Here is a 26,135-nt window from a genome sequence, read left to right as displayed (position 1 = left end):
TCAACCAAATTTATAGTATTTAACTACCTCAACTTCAAATGAGAAGAGTTATGCTATTTTTTCACATTCTTCAGCCCTTTATATCTCTACAATGTGCCCTGGAATCAATTACTTAAACCTTAGATTTAATCTAGGGTTCCCCTAAAGGAAGAAGTAGAAAAGTACTCTATGTGAGGTGTAGAATCAGTTATGGGACAGCTTTTGATTTCCTTTACATAATGGAATGCTTAACAAATACAAGACTCAAAAGTGTGCATTCAGAGAAAATTTAGGAAGCAACAATTAACAGCATAATTATTGTTATAATCTTCCAGTAGTTCAGTACTTAAAATCAACACAGTATGGAAAACTTCTGAATAGGCATTTTACAATTTACCTCACTTCTTCACTATTAAACTGTCCCTTTTGTCAAGCTACGTCAGAGGTTGATATCTTCCCTTTTTTGATGGTCATCTCTGCTATAGGATCTCCTCCTGCCCAGTCAGCTCCTACTACAGTACTCTGGATCTTCCACACTCTAAAACCTCCAAAGTTCCTTCTAAGGCACATGTTCATCTTGGGATTGATGTTTGATCACCTATGCACATAGAAATAATACACAAAGCAGAAAAAGGCACTTTGGGGCCCAGATTCAGATTCCCTTTTTTTTTCCAAAATGTGTGCAGGGTAGAAATAATTATGGAAGACAACCATTCTTATTCTATAATTCTCAACAGTTGAGAGGTATTATAATATAATCCTAACCTCATTATCTTCACCCCACTGCTGCTACCAATATTTTTAAAAGAATATAGCCAGTTCATATGCCATTGCTGAAAAGTTTAGGATTTGATGCTATCTGTGCTATCTGACCTTTGAAGCCTTATGAAAGTTTCATCATAACAATGAATTCTTCATTTGAAATCTTACATGAAGATTGATTCAGCATTGATACTTAACATCTTCTCTTCACCCTCCTGGTTGTTTCTTCTCTCTGATGGGAGAGCCAGAGGACTGAATAATAAACTCCTCCCTCAGTCTTCCTTTATAGAAAACTTAGGACTTTGCAGCTAATTTTTTTCTATCAACTGTTTCCATCATTTTCCATTTCCATTCATTTTTCATTTGTTTGGTTTCAACTCCGGGAAACATCATACTACCTCACTGTGTCAACTTTGATGGTCCCTTCCTTCCCTTTAAAAATTTCCTTTTTTGTATTGTCTTCCTCCATTAGATTGTAAACTTCCTGAAGACAGGAACTGTCTTTTTCTTATTTATTCACCTTCGTTTCTAGCTCCTCCCTTGTTTTAGCACAGCATACATAGTAGACATTTCTAGATCACAACAATCATGAGAAATGAAATATTTAACATGTAGTTTTCCCGAACTGTGCCTAACACACTCTCTTCTAGAATTCTGCCAGCAACATTCTGGCTTATATTTTGCAAGCTTTGTGGCCTTTTCTTTTTTGGAAAGTCAGAGTGCTATATGCCTTTCTTTAGTCCCATATCCCCTCTCCCATTTTCCATAATTCAATAAAGATTATTAAGCTCCTATCATAGATAAAATACAAACTGGTTCTGGAGTCAGGAAGACCTGAATTCAAATCTGGCCTCAGACACATACTAGCTCTGTGACTCTAAGCAAATCATTTAACCCTGTTTGCCTCAGTTTCCTCATCTGTAAAATAAACTGGAGAAGGAAATGGCAAGCCTTTCCAATATTTTTGGCTTGAAAACCCCAAGTAGGGTCATAAAGAATAAGACATGACTAAAATGGCTGAACAGTAGCCACCTCTGAACTCGGGATACTGAGAAAGCACTGATAGGTGATTACTTTCCCTGCATGTATCCCAAAATATCTTGGATCTATGAAAGATCTACATGCATGTGCACACACACACAGAAACACACTCCCACATGCACACCTCTCTGAAAATCTCACTGTGGATTCCCTAGTTCTGCTCACTTTACTCAGCATCAGTTCATATAAATCTTTCCAGGATTTTCTGAAATAATCCTGAAATTATAATTCTGAAATAATGCCCGTCATTTCTTATAGAAAAATAATGTTCCATTATGTTCATATACCACAACTTATTCAGCCATTTCCTAATTGATGAGCTTCCATTCAATTTCCATTTCTTTGCAACCATACAAAGAGGAAGCATATTTCTTAAATTCGTTTAAGTCAACGGGAAAAAATTTGATTTGCAAAGATTCTGATTTGATATACTACTTTTCTTATTACATTGATTTTTAATGCAACTTTAAAAATAATTTCTTAACTTCACCATGGAGAACATTTTGGTTTTAATAGGTACAGTACTTTGTTCTGCCTTGACTTACTAAAGGATTGTTATTTTGTTAAATAACTCTTAACAAAGAGTTATTTATTAATACTCTTTATATTTATTGTATTTTGAGTTCTTTTTTTCTGTTCTTAGTATGTGCAGAAGCTTACAATCCAGATGAAGAAGAAGATGATGCAGAATCCAGGGTATGTAATTTATTTAAACATTTTATAAATTTGAAGATAATAATAATATCAGTACAAATAAAGAATAGATAGAAGACAATGTATAATGGACAATTCTGAGTTTTTTTCTCCAAGCAACTTTCTTTTCTAGTTTGGTAATTTTACTAAAATCTATTTAGTAGAGGATTTTAGATAAGTATAATTAAAATATTTAGGCTCATCTTAATTCTTTTAGATTATGGATCTAATATAAAATTAAAAGGCCCCATTTAAGGTCATTTGGTGCACATGCATAGATTCATATTTTAACACCTTGTTAATATCGACTAGTTACTAACCATCATTGTGGAAAATCTACTCTGAATTAGTGGGAAGTCTGAAAGGCTGTTTTTTTAAAAGTCCTCCTTTTCTTCATATGAACTGTTTTCCATGAACTCTGACTGATAACACTGCTGTTCTCAAAGAGTCTGACAGAGATGTTTTATTAATAGATTACTTGTTTTTAATAATGTAATAATTATATGCAAGTAATAGTGATTGAGTGTTTCATCTTGTTTAATCTTATTGTTCATCTTATTCATCAAATATTCTTCATGTATTCTAGCCAAAATAAGCTACATTTGTTCAGCAAACTTTTTTTTTCAAAAGTAGAATACAAGTATATTTCAGCCCAAATACTCATAAATCTTATAAATTCCAAATTAGTACTATCTGAAGAAATAACCTTTTTTTGTACTAGTAGAAAGTACTGTGTGAAGAAAAAGTAATGTGTATATTTTGATAAACTAAAATACTTCATTTGGGCATTCTTTCTAGATATAACATTACTTAGATTAAATTGTATTTCCTTATTTCATTTTATCTTTGGAAAGCTCATTTAACTACTAGATTCCTCTCAGAAATATCAAGTTGTTTTTTTTTCCTTTTTAAACCCAAAGTATTTCTGAACTATCCCAACATGACATATATTCAAAAGTGTTGTCCCTCTAAAATTCAGTTTTTAAGGGTTAAACATTACTAATTCATGATTATGCAATATGGAAGATCTGGTAAAAATTAAGAGTGGAATCTATGTGACAATAAAAAAAGTTTATCAAGTGCAACAATCTTTAGCAATCATTTTCTTGTTAATAGAATCCCTGTGTTTGTAAAGTTTTTTTAAAAGCAAATTTCTATTGATCACAACAATTTTCCATCAATTTAAAATATGAAATCAGAAAAGCATTTAATAGAATAATTAGCCTCTGACTATAATAAATTCTCAAGTAAAAATAAAATGAATTTACTCAGAGGTCAGACATCTGGCAACTTCAGAAATCTGCAACAGCACTGAATCAGCCCCAAACTATGAAAAAGTCCTCATCAAAGCCACTGTTCTGAAAGGAAAGAAGTAGCCCCTGAATCAGTGATTAAGAAAAATAGCGGAGAAGCTAGAAACCCTACTATTGTTATGTTATTACAGTAGATTTCATGAGATAAATTAACATATGATGAAAGTAAAGTTATTAATCTTTAAACATTAAATGTTATATGTTAATTAATATGTGCTTATAATTTTGTTATATGAGATGTTGTTAATTAAAGGGAACTTGGAGAAAATTGTGACCTGATGATTTATGTTTTCAGGGATAATAAGATCATACAAAATACTCTACCATGAATTTCTGAAATGCTAATAAACTCTATCAATAAATAGTCCTACAAGCTGACAAGGAAGTGTCTGTCTATGGCCTACCCCACCAGTAAGTTAAAAATGTTTAGAAAACTGGTGTTAAGACAAAAGTACTTCTAGCACCAACAAAGAAGTTTTCTCAAAGAAAAAAATAATCATTTGAGAGAAGCTGCTTTGGTCTTCAATACTTAATTTTTCAAAAAGTACCTCTGTCATACTTCTTAGGATGTCTATGTAGTTGTATTATCCTCTGTGCCTATTTTCTCATAAATATAGCAAATAACCCTAATATATAATTAAATCAAAACATTCTTCAAAGAAAACATCTTCTGAGATAATTTCTGGGGTTAATACCATCAGTCTTATTTCATCTTCATCTGCAATACAATTACTGATGTTTCAGAATCATCTAGAAATGTTTATTTTTTTCATTTTTAGTTTTTTAAATTTTTAAATAGAATAACCTTAGAACAAAAATCAGATTTCCTTTAGTTTTCTAGAAAATTAGTTATTAAAAATTTTTCAGTGATACCAGATAATTAAGATTTTATTGCATTTAAAGAAAAGTAATAGATTTCTGATCATGCATAAATAATAATTATTATACTCAGAATAAATCTAAATATATAAAATATGGTATTTATTTTCCCTATAGCTTTAACATTTCAGTTGTTAACCTCATGTAATATAAATTCTTTTCCCATTTAAGATAATACTCTCATATACTTCATTTAAGATTATATACTCATTGTGTTTTAATCATACAAAAATAAGTAGAACCAACAGTGTTTTATCCTGACCTTCCTATGAATGATTCTGTCTGCTGAGATAAATATATGTAGCTTTCTAGAACTAGGATTACCATTGTCAGACCAACATAAATAACTGATGGTGATCAGCAAATAAATTGTGCTTCTTTTAAACTTATTTTAGCTATTTAGTTTCATGTTTTACCTGAAATGGCCTCATTAAGAGCTATTAATACATAAAAATGAGTATCTGGTGAGTCAGTGATAACTTTTCTTATATATAAATATAAGCTGAGTTTATGTAGTTTATATAAAGTTTAGTGATTTAACAAAGTTAAAAAGGCATTAACACTGGTCCAAAGTAATCATGAAGAATGGTGGCCAAAATTATGACAAGTAACCTTCAAGTTCCATCAGTTTCATGTTCTTTGACATTTCTTTCATTCAAACTTTGTTCAATGAATTTAAGTGAAAGTCAGTATAGAGTAGTGCCTAGAGAATTAGTCTCAAATCAAAAAGACCTTTGTACTAGGTTTATCTCTAACAGATTCTGACTCTGTGATAGTAGGCAAGTTCCTCAGTTTCCCCAATTTCCAGAGACTGTTCTACAGAGAGGTACTGATCAGCTTTGATATGGTAGAATAAGAAAGAGCAGGATAAGGAAAAAAAGGAGGAGGAGGAGGAAAAAAAAGAAAGAGGAGAAGGAATAAGGAAGAAGAAGAAGAAGAAGAAGAAGAAGAAGAAGAAGAAGAAGAAGAAGAAGAAGAAGAAGAAGAAGAAGAAGAAGAAGAAGAAGAAGAAGAAGAAGAAGAAGAAGAAGAAGAAGAAGAAGAAGAAGAAGAAGAAGAAGAAGAAGAAGAAGAAGAAGAAGAAGGAAGAAGAAGAAGAAGAAGAAGAAGAACCCTTTATTGAATTTGGAATATAAGTGAATTTTAATTTACATGGTTTAATTATTACTTCTCAAACTATATAGACTGTTTTAATCAATGAGTAACTAATTGAAAATACCTTTTACTATATACTTACACTAATGGCCTTGAATGTTCAGTATGTAGTTTGAGAAGAAGAATATTAGATAAAAGGCAGTTTAATTTTTCCAAATAAACACGGAAAAGGTCACAAATACTTAAATCATTTCAAAAATAGAGTCACATTAAACTTTCAATGCCTGATATTCTCTCAAATACAGTATTTAAAAGTTACATCTATATCCTAAAAATATCCTAGATGAATCAACATCATCACTGCTTATGATGTTGGTCAGTTTACCAGTTAAGATAAGGACTTGTTTTAACTTTCAGGAGGTAGGATCTATGCAGAGTTGTAAATCTGATTAATTAATTTGTCTATATGTATATCATTAAGTAATTTTTATTAATATGTAATTTTATGTAGCCTGTTTTTGATTGTTTAGAATATATGGCATGTTGAATGAAGTCAAAGAAAACCCCATCATCACCTTATTTACAGCTTTGGGATTTTTCTTAATCTGTGAGTTAATGGCTGGGTAAGAAAAGATAAGTGTTTCTATGTCACTCAAAAAATTGACCTATAAATGTGATTGCACTGGATGTTATTTGATAATATATCCTATAGTTACATACAAAATGAGAAGACTGAAATTGTTTGATATCAATCATTGGAAACTTGTGATTTACATATGGGTTACTAGTTGACATAAGTGACACATGATGGACACTCTGCCTTTCCTTAACTACCTGTCAACTGAAAAAAAAAATCTCAATAGTTGTTGGTTCCCTGCTTTTCCTTGTATCATTCTGGAATTAAGTTCTTTAGTTCCACAAGGAGAGTTAATTTTTTCCCCATTGGTCTGCGTTCTGTTGGCTAAGTGGGGAGTGAGATATATTCAGGATTCTATTTCATTGTAGGAATGCTCTGGCTGGGCTTCTCCTATTTAAGGAGTAGTTTAATTTATGATTAAAAAATATAACCAATCTTAGGCATAACATGGATAGCATTTTCTCCAGAAATTTTGTTTACCTTCAAAGAAAAAGAATTATCTTAGTTTTTAATAGAAAAAAAATTGTCAAAAAACAAATTCTTGAGAATATAAGCTCATTGGAAGAATAAAAGCACACATTCTCTAGAAGTATAATATTGCTGTCAAAAATAGATCTTCTCTTCCATGTTTTTCTACTGAACCAAGATCTCTAAGTGAAGCAGATTTAAATTGTAATGAATTTACCAAGCTTAATGTAGAAATAAAAATGGAAATAGTTCTTTTATTTAGCAATATAAAGTTAACCTTAATGTTACTTTTTACTTATTAGTCATCTGAAAGAGAGGCCTTTATTTAATTATTTGGTTTTTGTCTGAATATATTTGTTAAAATGCTTCTAATTCTCTGTTCCTGCACAATACTCTCAGCATTATTGATTTTCTGATAGGCAGTGTGAACAAGGTAAAGAGTTGAATCATCTATACAAATTTTATAGTCTATTAAGTCTTTGAAATTTTCCATATTTTTTGATACAATTCTATTTTTAGAGATCAACAAGAAAAAAAATCTCCTTTTACATATTTGATGTTATTTTTGTTTTTTTTTTTTAGATTATACACCCGAAGACAGATGATCAAAGAAATAGGTTACAGGAGGCTTGCAAAGACATCCTTCTTTTTAAGAACCTAGATCCGGTAGGAGAAATCTTCATAATCAACATGATTTTTCAGTGCTAATAACAATAATTATGTCATAATTATAGATTTCTGCTTTGCAAAAGATATCCATCTGCAAAGATAATGGGGTAATTGACTTTAAATATGAGGTTCAATTGTTTACTTATAGATGATTTTCTTAACACTTTCACACTATGCATTAAATACCAACTATTTGGCCTTATGTACTAAAAAATTATTAAATGGAAAAAACATGTGAATATATGAAAAAGTCTCTTCAGACCTAGAATTTGACTAGATTATTTCAACTTCCTAAGTCATAAACTTTGCCTACAATAGGAAAAGACACACATTTTCAGAAGGAAAGAATTGCTCTTTATTGAGATAAATATGCATTTTTTTAATGTGGGAAATAATGAAATCCTTAGAATTTCTTATCCAGTTGTCTGTTTCAGACCTGTTTGTCCTGTAATATGAATGGCAAAGGTTACGACACTAAGTATCTTGTGAACAGTGATCAGATTGATTGTATGAACAGAAGAGAAACCACTCCACATTGGATCAGTTGTCTTCATTTTAATGTTCCTTTTGTTCTTACTTTTACCATCCCCTTTGCTATTACAATTTAATTTACTTCTAAGATATTTCCTGTGTAATTCACTGTCTGAGTTACTGAGAAAGGAACACAAAATTTAGAAAAATGTAGTCCTTGTCCCAGAGGAGCTTAGAACCTAGTAAGAAGATAAAAGTACAGATAACTATACTTAAATATTGATTACAATCAATACATTACAGAGGCATTAAGGAACACAAAAGTATCTTCTGCCATTCAATATAGAATTATGTTGAATTAATACTCTCATCTTTACTACTGCTGTTTAGTTGGGGATTTTGTTTGTTTCTGTTTATTTTCTTTTCTTAACATTGGTTGAATGCCATGATTATAGAAGAACCAAAAAAATATTTTCAGTTTATCATAATGTTTACCTCAAGCTTGTTACTGGTCCACAAGCATTAACTGATTGCCATGTGCCAGGAAATATATTAAACACTGGAGATAGAAAGGCAAAAAAACACAGTCCCTGCCTACAAGGAGCTCACTTAATAAAAGAAGAAACAATTTGTACATACCAGAAAGATACTGTATTAATGGAAGTTGTTCTCAGAGGGAAAGGTTGGGAAAAGCTTCTTGCTGGGATTTGATCTGAGTCTTGCAAGAGGTCGAGGGAGTCAGGACAGTGAACATTCTTGGCCAGTGAATAGGCACCAAGTCAGAAACTGGAGGTCATGTTTAAGGAGTAATAAAATAGGGAGATCAGTGTTACTGGATTGTAAAAGGAAGTTAACGTATTAGAAAACTGCTAAGAGAGATAGGGCCCAGGTTGTAAATGCCTCAACAGGAGGTTTTTTATATTTGACCCAGGCAGTAATAGGGGGTCACTTGAGATATTGAGGGGGAGGAGTATCATGGTCAGACTTGTACTTTAGGAAAATTATTGGAGGATGGATTGGAATAGAGAGTTATCTGAATAAGGGATCAACTAGAAGACTGCTGCGATAATCCTGGTCTGAGATGAGGACGACACCAGGGTGGCATCTTTTTGAATGGAGAGAAAGGAAAATATATGACAGCTGTTATGAAAGTGGAAATGAGAACTTGAAAACAGATTGAATATCAATTAATCAATAAACATTTCTTAAATACCTGTTCTGTACCAGGCATTGGTGCTAAGTGCTTAGGAATACATAAAGAAACCAAAGACCATCTCTATCTTCAAGAGCTTACAATCTAATGTGGAAGACAACATGCAAACAAATTTATACACAGCAAGATATATACAGAATACATAGAAAATAACAGAGAAAACTGTAAAATTAAGGGTAAGAGAAGGTTTATATGGGATGAGTGCAAGTTGAGAGGTTGAATAAAAATACCAATGTAAGCCTGGGTGACTGAGAAGATGGTAGTGCTAGACAACCTGTAAAGTCCTGTCCAACTCTCTGTCTCTGATCTACTTTATAGACTGCTTATGATGGAAGTGACTCCTGAGCTAGGTTTCAGTTTAAAACAGGTAGAAGTTGTGTATTCATAAGGGGGTAATGTAAGCATTATGACTAAACCCTGGAGCGATGTGCTAAGTGCTACAGATACAAAAATAAAAAAGAAATAGTCCTGGCTTTTGGAATGTTATATTCTGATGGAAGAGAAAATAAAGTCATTTTGAGAGGAATTGCGCTAGGAGTTGGAGGAAGTTAAAAAAGGAGTTAGGAAGAAAGTGGTACTTGTGTTGAGTTTTGATGTAACCAGGGATTCTGAGAGGTGAAGATAAGGTGATACAGCCTGTGCAAGGCCATAGACATTGGGAGATGAGCTATTGAGGGTGAGAAACAAGTAGTACAATATGAACAGATCTGAAAGATAATGCCAGAGAATAATAGGCAAGTAAGTTAGAAAGATAGAAAAGGGTTCAAAAGGAAGCATGGAAAAGCAAGGACATTTTAAAAAATAATTTGCAGGATTTATTATATACTTTTCCGGAAAGGTTTACATATAAAATGGAGATTCAGAGTACTATACATATTCCTCATTTTTGTGTTCTTCAAAATGGAATTTTCTTTCTTTTTTTAGTGTTTAAGTTCAGAATAAAATAATAAAAAATTTAAAAAATAAAAGAAAGGTCAGAAGTGTCTAATTTGTGGATATTTTTAAAATGTCAAGCAGAGGTGTTTCTATTTGAGTACAGAGGAAATAAAGAGCCACTGGTGTCTATTGAGAAGAATTCTTCAAAACTTGCTCCCAATCTGTCTTTCCACCCTCATTATATATTACTTTCATCACACTCTCTATGGTCCAGCTAAACTCTCCTTCTGTCTCTCACCATAAGACCTTAGTTACTCTTACTCCATACTTGGAATTCACTGCCTCCTTACCTGTGCCCCAGAGAATCTCTGTTTCCCTTTAAATGTAGCCCAAGCACCAAATTCTACTTGAAGTCTTTCCCGAGACCCTCCATTATTAGTACCTTCTTTCTCTAACCATTTTATAATGCTTTGAATTTCTTTTCTTTAGATTTGTTCTGTGAATGTTTATGTAACTATTGTCTCCCTTGTTACAAAGTAAGCCTATTGAGAGTGGGAATTGTTTCATAATTTACATTTAAATCTTCAATGCCCAGCACAGTGCATTCATGACATATAAGGTGCAAATATTGGCTTATTGATTGATTGGCATTTGATTCAGAAAAAAAAATCACTTTGTCAGCTTATAGAGAATAGATTGCAGAGAGGATTGAAGGAGATCTATTGGAAAAATTCCAGCCATTAGATAGTACAGTGAATAAAGTACTAGGTCTGGAGTCAGAAAGACCTGAAATATTTAGTAACTATATGAACTTAGGCAAGTCCCTTCACCTCTGTTTGCCTCAGTTTCCTCAGCTGTAAAACTGGGATAAAAAAATAACTACCTTCCAGGGTTGTTGTGAGGATAAAATGAGCTAATATTTGTTAAGTATTTAATACAGTGCTTGTCAAATAATAAGTGCTATATAAATGTTAGTTGTTATTATTTCAGCAAAAGATAATGTGGACTGAATGAGAGTAGTTGCTAAATAGACAGAGAGAAGGGGACATATTCTAAAGATGTTGTGAAGATCACAACAATTAGATTTGACAGCATATGAGGTGAATATAAGTGAGTCGGGAATAATATTGAGGTTTGTGAACCTAGTAACTAGGAATAGAACCCTGACAATAATAGTGAAGCTTGGAAGTGACAATTTAATAGGAGAGGGTGGTCAACAGTGTGAAAAGCTGCAGATTATGAGTACTGAAGACTGAGAAAAAACTGTTAGATAGACATTGAAAATACCATTGGTAACTTTGGAGAGAGCAGTTTCAGTTGAATGTCGAGATCAGAAGCCAGAACTCCAAAAAGCAAAGAAGAGATTGAGAAGAAAAGAAGTACCAGTTGTATATGATCTTCTAAAATAATTTAGCCCTGAAAAGAAGGCAAGATATAGCCAGCAGGGATGGTGGAAGGTAGTGACAATTGCTTTAAGATAAAGAAAACTTAGGTATGTTTGTAGGCAGAAGAAAACCAAAACTTTGAGAAGGTGCTGAAGATTAAAGAGGAAGCAATTTGATAGAGAAGATGGGAGAGTATAGGATGAAAAGTTTATGGATTTACCATTGAACTTGATGAAGAGAACTGCCTCTTCATCAGACACTTCAGGAAAAGAGGAAATAATAGGTGATGATGTAAAGGGATGGTGATATAAGGGGAATAACTGTTATGTGGGACATATGTCATATGGATTAGAAAGGAGAACAGGAAGTTCTAAAGAGTTAGCCTAAAGTGGTGGTGGTGGTGGGGGGGGGTTTCCAGCAAAGAATGAAGCAAGGACCTAAGCAAAGAAAGAAGTGCTATGAGAGCCTTGAGAAGAAAAAAAGATTTAGAACAGCCATAGAGTGGTGTCAGTAATCAATTATAAATACATCAAAGGATGGCTTTGTTGAAGTAAGAGCCCAGTTGAGATTAGATAATTTTAATTTGTAGTGGATTCAGACAGTAAATTGCATGAATTCCTTCACCTCCTTGGGAAGGGAGGAGATAATAGCCAGAGTAGCAAAGTAGTAAGAGATTTTAGTTCAAGAAGGGAACAAAGAACAGTTTTGGGGGGAATAATACATAGGAGAAAATAAAATGAAAGGTGATTGTAATTAGATAAAATTCCAGGTTCTTGATCACGAAAGTGGAAGACGTGGGTATTGACTAGGTCAAAGTTTTTGACCATCCTATGAATATTTGAGGAAAAATTGAGGAGCAAATCATATCATTTGAATAGATTTAAAAACTGGATGGTTAGAGTTTGTGAGAATCATCAACATAATGTAGATGAAGGAGTATCAATACATATATTTATGTTCTCTAGGACAAGGACAGGAATTGTTGTGGAGAGGGAGACTGTGAGGTAGGGACTAATGTTATTGAGAAAGAATGGAGAATGTCATGGAATGCCAGTAGATGATGGCCATAAGAATCAGGATGGGTGAAAATGCCGGTTAGAGTGAATTGCAGTGAAGAAGATATTTCTCAGTGAAGGCCATAGAAGAATCTGATAGTGGGAATATCTCTGGGCCTTTTAAGTGAGAGGATAAGAGAGAAGGTGCAAATAGTTCTAGTAAAAAAAAAAAAAAAAAAAAAAAAAAAAAAAAAAAAAAAAAAAAAAAAAGGCCAAGGATGGTACCTAAACTCATAGAAAGCCATAACAGGGAATATGAGAGGAAGAGATCTAAAGTAATGGAAGTTTGCAATTAAATAGGGTAAAGTAGAAGAAAAAGGAAGATATGAAGGGGCCATAGGGTTAATATGGAGGGAGATGAGAAAACAGGCAGCTGGGAATGGAAAGAGGCTTTGTTATTCTGTTAATCAGCATCAGAGGGATGGAGGATAGTAATGGAGCTTGAGGAAACAAGATCTAGCTGAAGGAAAAGTCCAGATTTCCATAATACCTATTAAATTCCAGATCATAGATTTCATGCTGAAAGGAACCTTAAAGGTCCTTTTACAAATGATGAAACCAAGGCCCCAAAATGTTATTTGCCCAAGGCCCCAAATTTTGTAACAGAGCCAAAACTCAATCCCAGATTTCTCACCCAAACTAGCAGTTTTCCCAAAGAACCACAATGTACATTTCTGCATGCAGGGATTGTGTTGTATATCTTTGCCTCAAAATATTTGTTGAATGAATGATTGGCTGAATGAATGAATGATAGAGTTATAAGGAGCTAAGACCTAACTTGGAGATGGATAATCACCCTTCTAACCTTTCTAAAATATGAGTCAAGAATAAAACTAAATTAAAGAATATCTTGAATTATCCATATGTTTTACTATTTATTTTTAATTAAATGATGTTTCTTGTACCTGAAAGAAATTTTTATTTTTTTTAACCTCAAAGTCCAAAATGAAAAGCTTACTTACATTTCTATAAGGCTCATGTGAATACTGTATAACCAAAACCCTAAAGCCATCTTAGTTCTGGGAAGTAGAAGACTGGATTGATTCTGTTTGGAGTGGATGTAGTTATTCTTGGCATGGAAGAACTTTCAGTTATTAGACTGATGCTAAACTTTGAATGGAGATGTATATTAATTCTATTTCTATTTCCCTTTTCTTGCCCCTAAATAATACCAAAGCCAGTCAGAAGAGAAAATACAAAGAATAATAATCGGCTATTCTGCATTTCTTCCAAATTTAGAATTGTAAGAAATAAGTTTACGTTGGAGAATGAAGGAATCCAAATTATATAAAGAAGTCTTTCTTTTGTTGCATTAAGAAAAAAATGGGAGAATTCACTATAGAAGAGTTGTACAGTTACCTCATATTGACATAAAAATAGGATAAAATCTCACTTTTCAAGCATGATAGTAATGGTTTTGCTTAAAGGATGAATGAGACTACATGAAGAGTGGGGAAGCTAAGTTTGATTAGATAGTATTAAAGATTTCTTCCTAGTCTTAGAATTACAAAGGCCCATTTAAAATGTAAAGATAATAAATCATTTTTATCAAAAATAATAATAGTAATTTTGATTAATGTGATAATTTTCATCCTATTAAATGATGACTAGGGTTATATAGCTCCTTACAAATTCAGTAATAAGTCAGTCATCTCATAAGTATTCTCTCTTGGGTCTTATGGAGTAGTATAGTATACTAAATTATTATACTCAGTAAATCAGTGGAACTTTTCCCAGGAAAAAAAGTCCAAAAGTTCAGGAAGAGCACAATAAGAGAGAATGCTTTATTAGATCCAGATGTTTAAAATATTCTTTCTTATTTAATATTTTGGTGGCATGTTAAACTTCATTTTTATAATTTCCTTTGATTCCCACTACATTGAAATTGTTAATTAAAATCTTTTTTTAGTAACTACTCTATAGTACAATCAGATACCGTACCCATTATAAATGCTGTGGTGTTGGCCATCAGCAAAATCAGGCAGAGTTGAATGTCAGTGTGACTTTTCTGATATGCAGCTTGTTCTGTTCCAGCTGTTAAATTAATTGAATCTTCCTTGCCATTATAATTGCCACTATAATTTTAACTATTTTAAGTGTCTTAAAAGGGAAAAGTTTTTGAACATTTGAAGCAATACAAAAAAGATATTTAAGGTCTCTTTCACCATGAAATTGAGAAGCTTTCATAGAACTATAAAAGTCTTCCTGAATTATCTTCTACCACAAGCATAGAAATTAGATTTTTAGTTATTTTTTTCCTGAATCTTTTCAGAAAAAAAGCATTTTTAAGAACATCCTTTTATTTTTTAACCTTCTTTGTGGCAGGTAAGGGAATCAACTGATTCTCCCCAAATTCAAAGGAAAAAAAACGTCTTTTTCTTAACTAAAATAATTCATCCCCAAACCCAAGGAACTGAAGATTTTATGCTAACCTTTTTTTAAGCAGTGTTGCCCTGCAGTTTCAATCATACATTAAGACAATAAATAGTTTTTAATACTTTGATTTTCTTATTAGGACACAACTTTTCTCTCCCCCCATAATATCTTGCATATTATGGAGTGCATTTAATAAAGTTTCTTCAATTTATATGCTTGGCTTTTTTTATTGTCCTTACTAATTAGAAAAAAAGAATACTACTCATTTGTATTTATGATTTCATTGGACTTTCTGAAGTCATTCTTCATTTTAAAAACCCTTGTCAGACTATGCCTCAGAACATTATTTCCTTAGAGTGCTGTGCATTCATATATTAGAGCACAACATTCTGAAATTAATCTCTTTGAAGATTTTTTCTCATGAATATTTCATTGCTGGACTCAGTAGGCAATTTTTCTTTTTGAAACATTTTAAATTTGAGGCATACTGAAATAATTTTTCCATACTACATAAGATAGATGCTTTGTGTTAAAAGTAGAGTAAATTGTTGTTTTCAGATGAGCCAAAGGACCCTTTTACTTAGTTCTGTTCAATTTGCATACTGTGGGAACAAGGAACTAAGAACACACTGTGAATTTCCTAAAGTGTTTGTCAGTCATTATCATAAACCCCAGTATATTAGATGTTTCCTAAATTCTCTATACTCTATTCATAATTATGTAGAAATTATATTTTGATTGACTATAAAGACAGATGTCACATATTTAAAACACTAAAGAGAAACACGAGGAAAGAAATGATTGTTTAGCATTTTACTTTTCTGGAATTGCTTTTTCAGGTATCCAAGCATGAACTCTCCAGATTTTTGTATTCAGCTTAACAGATACAACTAAGAGACATGTTGTAACTAAGTAAATCAACAAATACCTTAAGATCCACAGATTGGACCACTTCTAATACTGACATTTACAGGAACTGCTAATTAACACAAATAACTATTTTACACCAACTTTAAAGAGGGGATAAAGAGGAAGAATATATTGATCCACAAAAAAAAAAAAATGTTTTTCTTCTCATCTAATTTAAATTGAGAATCTGTATAATAAGTGAGTTAAAGCCCAGTCTTGGAGTCAAAAAAGACACAACTAGGTTCAGGTCCTCCTTCTAGTACATACTAACAAGTCTATATACTCAGTGACTATTTCATTTAATTTCTGTGCCCAATACAAGTCTGTACAACTACAAATTACAGATCTGCATTGACAGGAGTTTTGACCCTGAGAGTTTTGGCCATTCCAATAAAATCAGAATATCTAGACTAATTATAACAAAAAGTCCAACTCATCATCAGTGTGTTAAAAGAAAAAATGATAAACTGAGGAAATAAAGGCTAGAGTGATAAACAGCAGAAACTCTGTATGACTTGAAATTGCTATGGTTCTTTTGAAGGCCTGTCAAGAACCCAGAAATGCTGTCCATTTGGATTCTGCTGATTCTGAAATCACATCCAAGCTAGTGTAATGAAACTAGGAAATAAACATGGATGATATAAGATTACAGCCTGTCCCTACTCAAAACTATAATAATAATAACTTGCATTTATAGTACACTTAAAATTGCAAAAAGCTTTACTTATTTCATCTCAACCTGATCAGCCTTACATAGAGGGCATGGAGCCATCAGTATTCCTTTATATTCTGATACTGAAAGAAGGAAAGATAGGTTGGAACAAAACAAAAATGCCAATATCCCAATTAGAATTGCTTCAGTGCAGATTGCACTAAGAAAAGAAAGCTAACTCTGTGCATGGAAAGAACTGAAAATGTAAATACTTTCATTATTTGGCAATACTATATCCTAACTAAACTGGAAACTGATGTTATCAGTCAAGAACTTCATAATTCTTTTGGTCATCAGGCAATTATATAAAAATACTTCATCCTTAATCCTAAATTAGACAAAATAAGAAATAAAATTTTAAAACTACTAAAACCTGAAGAGGGAAAACTTGGAGACACTAAAGTCTTTGAAAACTATTACTTATTGCAAATTCCATAATTGCTTAATAATGAACTGTATATCAAAAACAGTACCAGTATCTCAAATGATTCAGAAAAGGATATGTATACACTTAAGACTAGAAACCTGAAAAACCTTCTCTGTGTTTGATGGCACAAATTAATTGACTATCTATCTCAACAAAGAATAATTCAAAAAAGCTATCTGTTACATCCATAGTATCTATTACAACCATCATGAAAGGGAAGAACTTTGTATTCTACTTCCAGCCCCTCCAGTCAAGAAGGGAGAGGAGGCTAAGGGAAGTGGTGTCATTCTAGACATGAAACAAAAGGGATGAGCTTTTCCTGGGAGGGCCATGTTATTCTTCAGGGTTGAAACCAGGCAGAGCATCAGATGAAAAGTTTCTGCCCTTTATAAAAAATGAAGGCATTGGGGAGATTTCCTCACTCAACAATTAAAAACAAAAATCAGAAGGTTAAGGTAATATAAGGACTCGAAGAAGCACTAATAAGAAAATGAACAATTTAACATTAAAAATCTTTATTACAAACACTTTAAAAGTAAAAAAATAGAGATAAGTAAACCTATAAAAGGAAGATGTTGCAAATTTCATGTTATTTATGTATTGCAAGAAGTCCAACATGATGAAAAAGAACTTTGGATCAAAAAAAAAAAAAAAAAAAAAAACAACAACAACAACAACAACAAAAAAAAACAAACAGAAAGTTTATTCTGTACCATAATGAGCAGAAGAACAGCTAATCTGAATGACTAAAATTCTAACTTCTCTGCAATCTGAAAGAGCTGGTGGCATAAGGTCCAATACTCTTACACAATGATACACAAATGAAAAGCAATACTTTGCCAGCTCCCTCTTAAATTTAAGCCTGATCCAATCTAGAATAGAAGGAATTTCATATGTAATATTAGTAGCTGGGATTGCTGCTAACTTCACTGAATATACACATGTTGATGCACTTTATATATATAAAGAATACAAAGATATATCACTAGCAAAATCTATGAACACTGATTAGAAAATAATATATTGGGTGAAGGGCAACAAGTCCCAAGATTATAAAAGGTAACTTACTATTTAATGACAATTGAATAAGCCATTAAAAAGCATCATGACATTAATATTGCCTTGGTTGATTATCACAAAACCTTAGACTCAGTTCTGCACACGAGATTTATTTATATACTGCTATTGTTTTATATCTACATGTTCTTCATTTAAATATGAACCCTGGATAATAATGACAAGAATAATTGTTACAAAATATAGTATTTTTCAGGAGACATATTAAACTCATGATGCTTCTGCCTAGCATTACATTCATGGTCATAATCATAGATTTAAAGCTTAAAGGGATAATGGAGATACTTAGTTCTAGCCACTCATTTTACAGAAGAGAAAATAGGCTTACAGAGGTTAAATAACTTAGTTAAGATCATGCAGCTACTAAGCAAAATTTGAACCTATAGTTTTCTGACTGCAGGTTCAAAATTCTGTTAATTACATAATGTTCTCTCTCAATTTATCAAGGTTTCCTTATTATCTATCCTGATCAGAACCAAATATAGTTTCCAGATTAAAAAGGGAATCAAATCAAACGATCTTAATAATTACTTGGTGTACCTATAGAACATCAAATTACATGAAAAACACATGAAAACTGAAAAAACTATTGAATAGCTCCTTCATCTTGGAATTTTTCTTCAATAATATTGCTATGTCATTTGGATCTAAAAAGCATAAACTCTCAATGAATACAAAGGAAAGATAATGAGTTAAAGCTTCAAACTTTAATCTGAAAGCCACATTGAGCTAACAGATGAAGGTAATACGGACTAATGTGTTCCTCGAAGCAAGACACATTAAACCTAAAGCTATCAATATGAAGGCTGTAGCTAAATACATTAAGAAACTTATTGGTATCCTGAAATCAAAGCTGATAGTAAAGAACACATTTAAAATAATTAGCACTCATGAAAAACTAGATTTAACCAAAATCATGTGGGGATATTATCTCTGTTATCTTGTCTGCTGCTCGTTTACCAAGGATACTTTTGCTGAACCTACAGAATATGAGTTTATAGCCTATTACTTTTATTCAGTTACAAAAAGCAGGGCTTTTTAATTAACTATAAAAGAATAATACAGAATAGTAACTAGTTCCAGCACTTTTTATATCTAAACCCTATCAAGCAAGAGAGGACTAAAATGGTGATAATGAAGATGATGTTAATGTAATGTCTGAGTTAATTAGCTCATATGGTTAAGCCAGTGGCTATGGGCCAAATTAGCTTCATAAAAGGGGAGAAAAATGTTCAATAGCCACATAGACAACACCCATAGCCAAAACAAACCATTTTTACAGATATGTGCCGTGCTTAGATGAGGAATAAAGTGAGAATGACAATGGCTTGGCGTAAATCTATTTCCCTTGCTAGAAAAAGAAGTCAATATCATGATTAGGCTTATGTGAATGAATAACATGCAAAGAAAAACACTTAAAAATAATGGTCCATAGTTAAACTTTATTCTTCAGTAAAGGATTATTATACCCCTTTTGTATTTTCTCTCTCCTCCTGAATTTGGTTCTATAACTGCTAGTTGTGGTTTCATTAGTAAAGAGAGCTTTGATTGAGAGGAGATATAAAATTTTAGTCAAGCCATACCTACATCTTGTTTATAAAAAAGATTATGTGAGTGTGTGTTTAAACTACCAGAGGCAGTGTTCTCCGTTTATGAAATCAAAAAGAAATCTTTTGGATCACTTAACAAGGATGTGATGGGTAAAAGGTGATCATGACATAAACAATGTATTTATGGAATGGGTAATCTAATAGATAAACTTTTTTTAAAAAAAATTCTGTCTTTGGGAGTAAAGAAAACTGATTATTTTTCTGTCTCCATTAGTGACTACTCAGAATGTTGTTTCCTTAAGCTAGTAACACAACTTCAGTGTAACTGAGAGAGTTTTGACCAAAAGGAAATGATACTATTTTATCTTGTGATCATGAAGACAAAAGAGATGAAAATTATTTTGCATGCATCAAGCCAAGGGCAAGGAAGATCATAACCCAGAATGGAAAGCTTTTAGTATATACTTAGGAATCAATTTCAATGTCTGAACTGCTCAATTTAAAGACTCAATATCATCCTAACTCCTTAGATGGAACTAACATAGGGTCCCCTTAATGACCCTAATATGAGATTATCCCTTAAACTGGGCCCACAGAGGACAAAAACATTAAGTAGGATAAGTTTATCTTTAGTATCTTTTTTTGGTTCCCTGTTTAAATGTCTTGTTGCTAAATCACTAGTTATGATTTCCCAATAAGGAAAATAATTTAATATAGTTTAATAATAACTTAATATGTTGCTAGGTGGGAAGCAGGTTATATAATAGAAAGAACACTATTAATTGAAAATTGAAAATTCTTAGACAACTTATTTATTTTCTTTGAATCTCACTTGCCATGTCTTATAAATGAAGAAGTTACTCTAGAGTTATCTCTAAGGCCCCCTGTAGCTATAAATCCATTGACCTTATTATTTCAGATGATATGGCAAGCATCTCAACAAATGGAAGAAATAGAAAGATATACTTTTGTGCATAGTTAATTTTAACACTCCTCAAACCACACTATATAGGCAGCCTCTTATTTTTATATTCAGCTTAGACTCTTTGAAATATTGTTTTGTCAAAGGTACTTGAATTTCTATGAACCCTAATGAAGCTCCATGAATAGGAAGATTTCAATTCATCAAATTTATATGTAGCCTAAAGATGGTCACCCTTCAGCCTGCTACTTGATAACATGTTAATTTTGTCATCCTGAATTAGAAGGCAATCATGTGGTATATTTGATTATTTCTTTATTACCAAAATTACAAATCTTGCATTATTAATTGATCAAGATCTGATTCTCCCACCCCAATTTGTTAAATATTACTTATTTAATAAAGCCAACTTTTTGTTTTAATTTTAATAAAACCATTATTTAATAAATTAAAGAAACCTTTTTCCACAAGTGTTAGGTTCTTACTAAGTGCTAAGTCGGTACTTGACAATTCTCTAGTTCCGGCCTTTACTGGGAGTTTAACCCCTTTGAACTCCTGGGGAGGAGCTTGCATGCTTAGGAGGAGCAAGTTCATTGGTTGAAGTAATTTTTCCCAGAAGCCCCTGCATTATCCCATGCTCATTCTCTGGGAGGATAAAAGAAGGCAGCACTCGAGAGACTGGGAGTCTCTTGTCTGGGCCAGACTTGAGGCGGCTCTCCGGAGGAAGAAGTAGTCACACTCTGGACCAGAGTTATAGGCAACTGTCTGGAGACAAGGTCTCTCTACAGGAAGAAAAATCTGTCCCAGAAATTTGAGTTGACACAGCAGATCTCCTCCCAGAGAGCGATTCTGTTGTCTCTGGAGACAACAGAACTTTACACACAAGAAGCTGTGCTCTAACAACAGAACTTTACACACAAGAAGCTGTGCTCTAATTACTCTCTGTGTCTCTCATTCCCTTTCTCCTACCCATCCTTTCTCCTTTTTTCTCTCTCTCCTTTCCTTTTATTCTTCCTTTCTTTCCCTTCTCCTTTTTCTCCATTTCTTTTCAAATCAGCATAAATTTTATATAGAAGCATTATCAGAATGAAAAGCAATAAAACAAAGTTTTAGCTTTGAGAGATAACATCCTAATCATCACAGCTCTCTTTTGACTTCTCAGTTCTGGAACATAATCCCATCTTTCAGTATTCAAGATAGCAGCCAAAAGTCTCTCAAAAGTTCTTATGTATTCAATGTAAACTCAATTCTCTCAGGGAATAAGTTCTTTTATTCTATTCTCTGATGGCCTTTCTTGATCCATAAGCAGTTCTCCCAAACAACATTTAAGCTCAAGTGTCTCCACAGACTCTACATAGAATTACAATCAAAATGTCTCTTCACAGATGAAATTAAAATTCATTCTCTTTACAGATGACAGTTAAGGATTATTCTCCTTACAGATGATAGCTAAAATTCTCCATCTCTTCCCAGAATCCTCTAGTAATGACTATTAAATTGTTAATGTTCAAGATTCAAAAGCCTCTTAAAAACATAACTGTATCTATATTATATAAGAAGAGTTATTTGTTAAAACTGTATTACATTAGTAAAAGGTATTACATATGCTTGATACTTTTTCCAAATCACAATAAAAGTAAACAAGGCTTAGAATTCCTCTAATTTTCTGTAGCTGAGGCTTTCATCATCCTTTTAAAAGTAATTTTAAAATTTTTTGTTTACTGTCACTAAATATTTCAGATGTCCTTGATTTAAAACATTGGCATTTACAGTACATTCTAAAACTTTATGTATCTGAAAAAGAAATCTGAGTTGGAACATCTTGAATCATTTTTTCAAAACAATTTATGTGTTTGCTATTTAAAAAGTGACATTATTGCACTACATTTACCATGAGATAAAATCTTTAGACATTTCTAAAGTACAAAATTAATGGCCCCAAGAAAGGCTTCCTAGTTCTTTCAAGAATGGAGCTTACATAGCTAAAAGACTTCATGAGCTAAAGTCGCCATTCTCTCTGACTTCTTTATCCAGATTATTCCCCTATGGTCATCACCTGTGTGTGTGTGTGTGTGTGTGTGTGTGTGTGTGTGTGCTGGAGCTCGCACGCCTGCTAGCACTATCTTGTATGCTTGTTTTGGTTTCTCATTGCTTAGCAGGATGTCTGGAACACAATAAGCACTTAACTTTTTTTTTTTTTTTTTTTTTTTTTTTTTTGTATTCCTTCAGACTAGGAGGAAAATGAACAGAAAAAGATTTGAAAACATTTTGGTAATGAACTTTTTTCCTTAAAAGCAACCAGAGCCACCACATTTAGATTATAGTATGATAAACACATATGTGTACATAGAAGAAATGTAAATGGCATAGGCAAAGCTGAATAAAACCCCTGGATTGGACCCACACTCACACCACCAGCTACTTATTTAGATATGGGAAGATACTATTTCATGTCCTCTTTAGACCACATTGTGATCAAGGTAGTTAGACAAAGCCTGGGAATGGTGCTGTCATATCTTGATCTTAAGAGAAGAATAGAAAAGGATACACAGGAGGCAGGGAGAAAGTGATAGTGAAAGTTAAGGTTAACTATCTCATGTACAGAAAGAATGGGTGAGGAGGAGAAGCTGATACCTGAACATTAATCTCATCTGACCTGGTCCAAAGCAGAAAAGAGATGGGGGCGGGGGGGAACAGAGAAAAAAGAGACAGAGACAGAGGCAGAGATAGAAACAGAGAGAAAGAAGGAGGGATATTGAGATTTCACTCAACAGGTCAATAGAAAAAGGGGAAAAGGAAGAATGGGAAATAAGAGAGAGGATAGATTGAGTAAAGAATTAGTCCTGAGCAAACAAACAACAACAACAAATCCTACTTTAGGATGTACAAAAATATCTATAGCTCTTTTGAAAGAAATGATGAAGAATGGGAATATGAGGGACTGCCCATAAACTGGGCAATAACAGTACAAATTATGGTATAAAATGTGATGGTAAGACATTGTGTGGTAAGAAATGAGATGATTTCAAAGAAACCTGGGAATACTTGTATAAAGTGATACAGAGGAAAATTAATAGAACTAGGGAAATAATTTATACAATTGTAGCAAAATTATGAAGACAAACAACTTTGAAAGTCTTGGGAACTCTGATCAGCATCATACACAACTATGATTCCAGAGGACTGAGGATAAAACATGCTACCCATATCCTGATAGCTGAAAAACTCAGCAGAATTAGATCTTTTTTTAAAACATGGCCAATGTAGAAATTTATTTTCCTTTACAATACACACTTGTAAAACCCACCAAAAATTTTAAACAAATGCTTGTTGACTGACTTGACATTACTTTAAGATCTATGAAAATGACCTTGAAGGTTTAATTTAATTCCTGCCTTTCCTTGATGCCTGTCAAAGGTGAACACTTTATAAATGATTTTTTTTCTAGTTCTTTAAGCTTATTCTAATTCTTGACTTATTTCATTTAAAACTATGTTAAGTTATGATTGCTTTTGTCTTTCATGTTTGTTAATTATGTTGTACCTCAAAGGTGTCAAATACACAGCTGGCACATATGGTTCCCAGCACTCTCAAATCAGATTAAAATATAATTGGGGAATATTTTTAGATAAAATACAGCACAACATAGATAACATGTTTAAAACTAAATTAATATGAAATCTCTATGGGGTCTTATATAAGTGTAATCATTCCCATTTGTGATACCACTGGTGTTCATAGATATTGCATTGAAGGAAGCTATTAAAGAGCTTGTGATATTATAGATCAATCTTATGTGTGACTGGGAAGGGGAGAGAAGCAAGGAAAGACATTCTTTCCTCCTCTCTATTTCACTACTCCTCCCATTCCCCACTGAAGGATGAATCAACTGAGAGAAGATCTTTTGTTTTTCTCTGATTAATATCTTTACAAGTCCCAAATAGTATAGATAGACAAGCCACTTGACTGGAGGCCAGTGATGAGGTCTGTGGAGTGATGAGTGAGCCAGATATAGATGGTTTAGGAATGGCAGTCTTCTTATCGAAACTTGGAATAGAGGAGTGAATCAATATATGGTTATTTTTCCTGGCAAGACTAGTGGTAAAAGAAAAGTTTGATCTGTAAAGAATTTCATCTTCTAATCTATCTAGGTGGGAAAAAGGGGCCATTCTTAGGGCTTTTATATTTTTTATAGAAGTATCTCTTCCTTTCATTTTTGTTTTCTATCCTAAATCTCCAAAACTTTCCAGATAGCATCACCTGCTAGAAATGTGTATTTGTTTGCTACTTGTATAGTAAAGGTTGTGTGTCTGAAGCAGATCAAGTTAATTTTTTTAATTAAAAAAAAAGATTAGTAAAGTATTAGTACTTATCTCCAAGCCTGATTAACAATTAGTACTAGAGAAATAATTTCATATTTTTAAGTATGCAAGGAAGAATGTTTCTAGCTTCTAGTTATAATAAATCTGTTTTAGAGAGTTATTATTTAAAGAGATTTTAAATACACAAACATGTTTGTGTTTATATACATATATGAGCATAAATGGATGGATAAATATAATAACCAGTATTTGAGTTACATCTATCATGGTAGATATGTGTGTATGTCTATATAAGTTGGGGTTAGGAAACTTGTGTACATACCTATACAGAAATGATATTGTTTAAAGTCAATAAATGAACTCATTAAGCAAACATGCAACTTCCTGGGTAAATCTATAAGTATAACAGGAGAATTTTGTAATGGTCTCCCATACTGGCAAATAGGAATATTATTTTATAAATAAACAGGTAGTTTCTTGTTACATGGGCTCATACACTTAGATGTTAATTCTCATTGTTAATTGTCATTCTATAAAGTATATGATAGTTTTGGGATTGGTATATTATTATATTTAAAATAAGAAAGGGGCAAGCATTCAATTTAACAAGAATTTATTAAGCACTAACTATGTGCCAGGCACTGTAATAGGAGCAGATGGAACAGTCTTTGCTCTCAAAAAGCTTACCTTCTACGGAAGGGAACTACATATACACTGATAAATAAACAAACAATATATTCAAAATACAAAATCATTTTTGGAGAAGGGAGCACTAAAACCAGGAAAGATCAAGAAAAATTGCTTGTAGTAGATGGCAGAGAAGCAAAAAAAGATTTTAGGTATTAGGAAATGTAGTGACCCATAGAGATTACAGAAAGTGGGCTTATTGACTGGAATGTAAAGATTATGGAAAGAGTAATGTGCAGTCAGCTTAGAAGACAAAAGACAAGATAGAGCCAGAGTGTAAAAAATTATATATAAATGAGCTCATAATTAATGGTAGGTGTTAAAGAGCCACTAAGGTTTCTTGAGCAAGAGAATGGCACAGTCAGACCTGTGTATGAGGACCATTCTAAATGTAACCCTGTATTTTTATGTTTATTTTGATATTAACTATATAAAGAGATGTAAAAAAATTATTTCACTAGCTACTTTTAGGATTTAATGTATTTTTTATCTAATACTACTAAAAATAACAGTAATGCTCCTTGCTGTTTTTCTTTATTTTGTTCATTTCTGATATATATAAATGTAAATATTTTAATAATTTATTGTGTATGAGGTTTTGCCAAACTTGTAATTTC

The 26,135-nt window shown here is 32.5% G+C and overlaps 1 protein-coding gene across 1 annotated transcript in view; it reads left to right on the top strand.

Moving 5' to 3' along the window:
- Window positions 1-26,135, top strand: part of PRKAR2B (protein kinase cAMP-dependent type II regulatory subunit beta) — a 126,173-nt gene that overhangs the window by 80,450 nt on the left and 19,588 nt on the right. Inside the window, exons 3-4 of the mRNA XM_074268353.1 lie at window positions 2,426-2,478; window positions 7,450-7,533. Coding sequence (XP_074124454.1) covers window positions 2,426-2,478; window positions 7,450-7,533 — 137 coding nt within the window. The remainder of the gene's footprint in view (window positions 1-2,425; window positions 2,479-7,449; window positions 7,534-26,135) is intronic.

Source organism: Sminthopsis crassicaudata, chromosome 5, assembly GCF_048593235.1.
Source record: "Sminthopsis crassicaudata isolate SCR6 chromosome 5, ASM4859323v1, whole genome shotgun sequence".
Taxonomy (NCBI): domain Eukaryota; kingdom Metazoa; phylum Chordata; class Mammalia; order Dasyuromorphia; family Dasyuridae; genus Sminthopsis; species Sminthopsis crassicaudata.
Note: the sequence above shows the minus strand (reverse complement) of the source record. Positions and strands in the feature narration are given on the sequence as shown.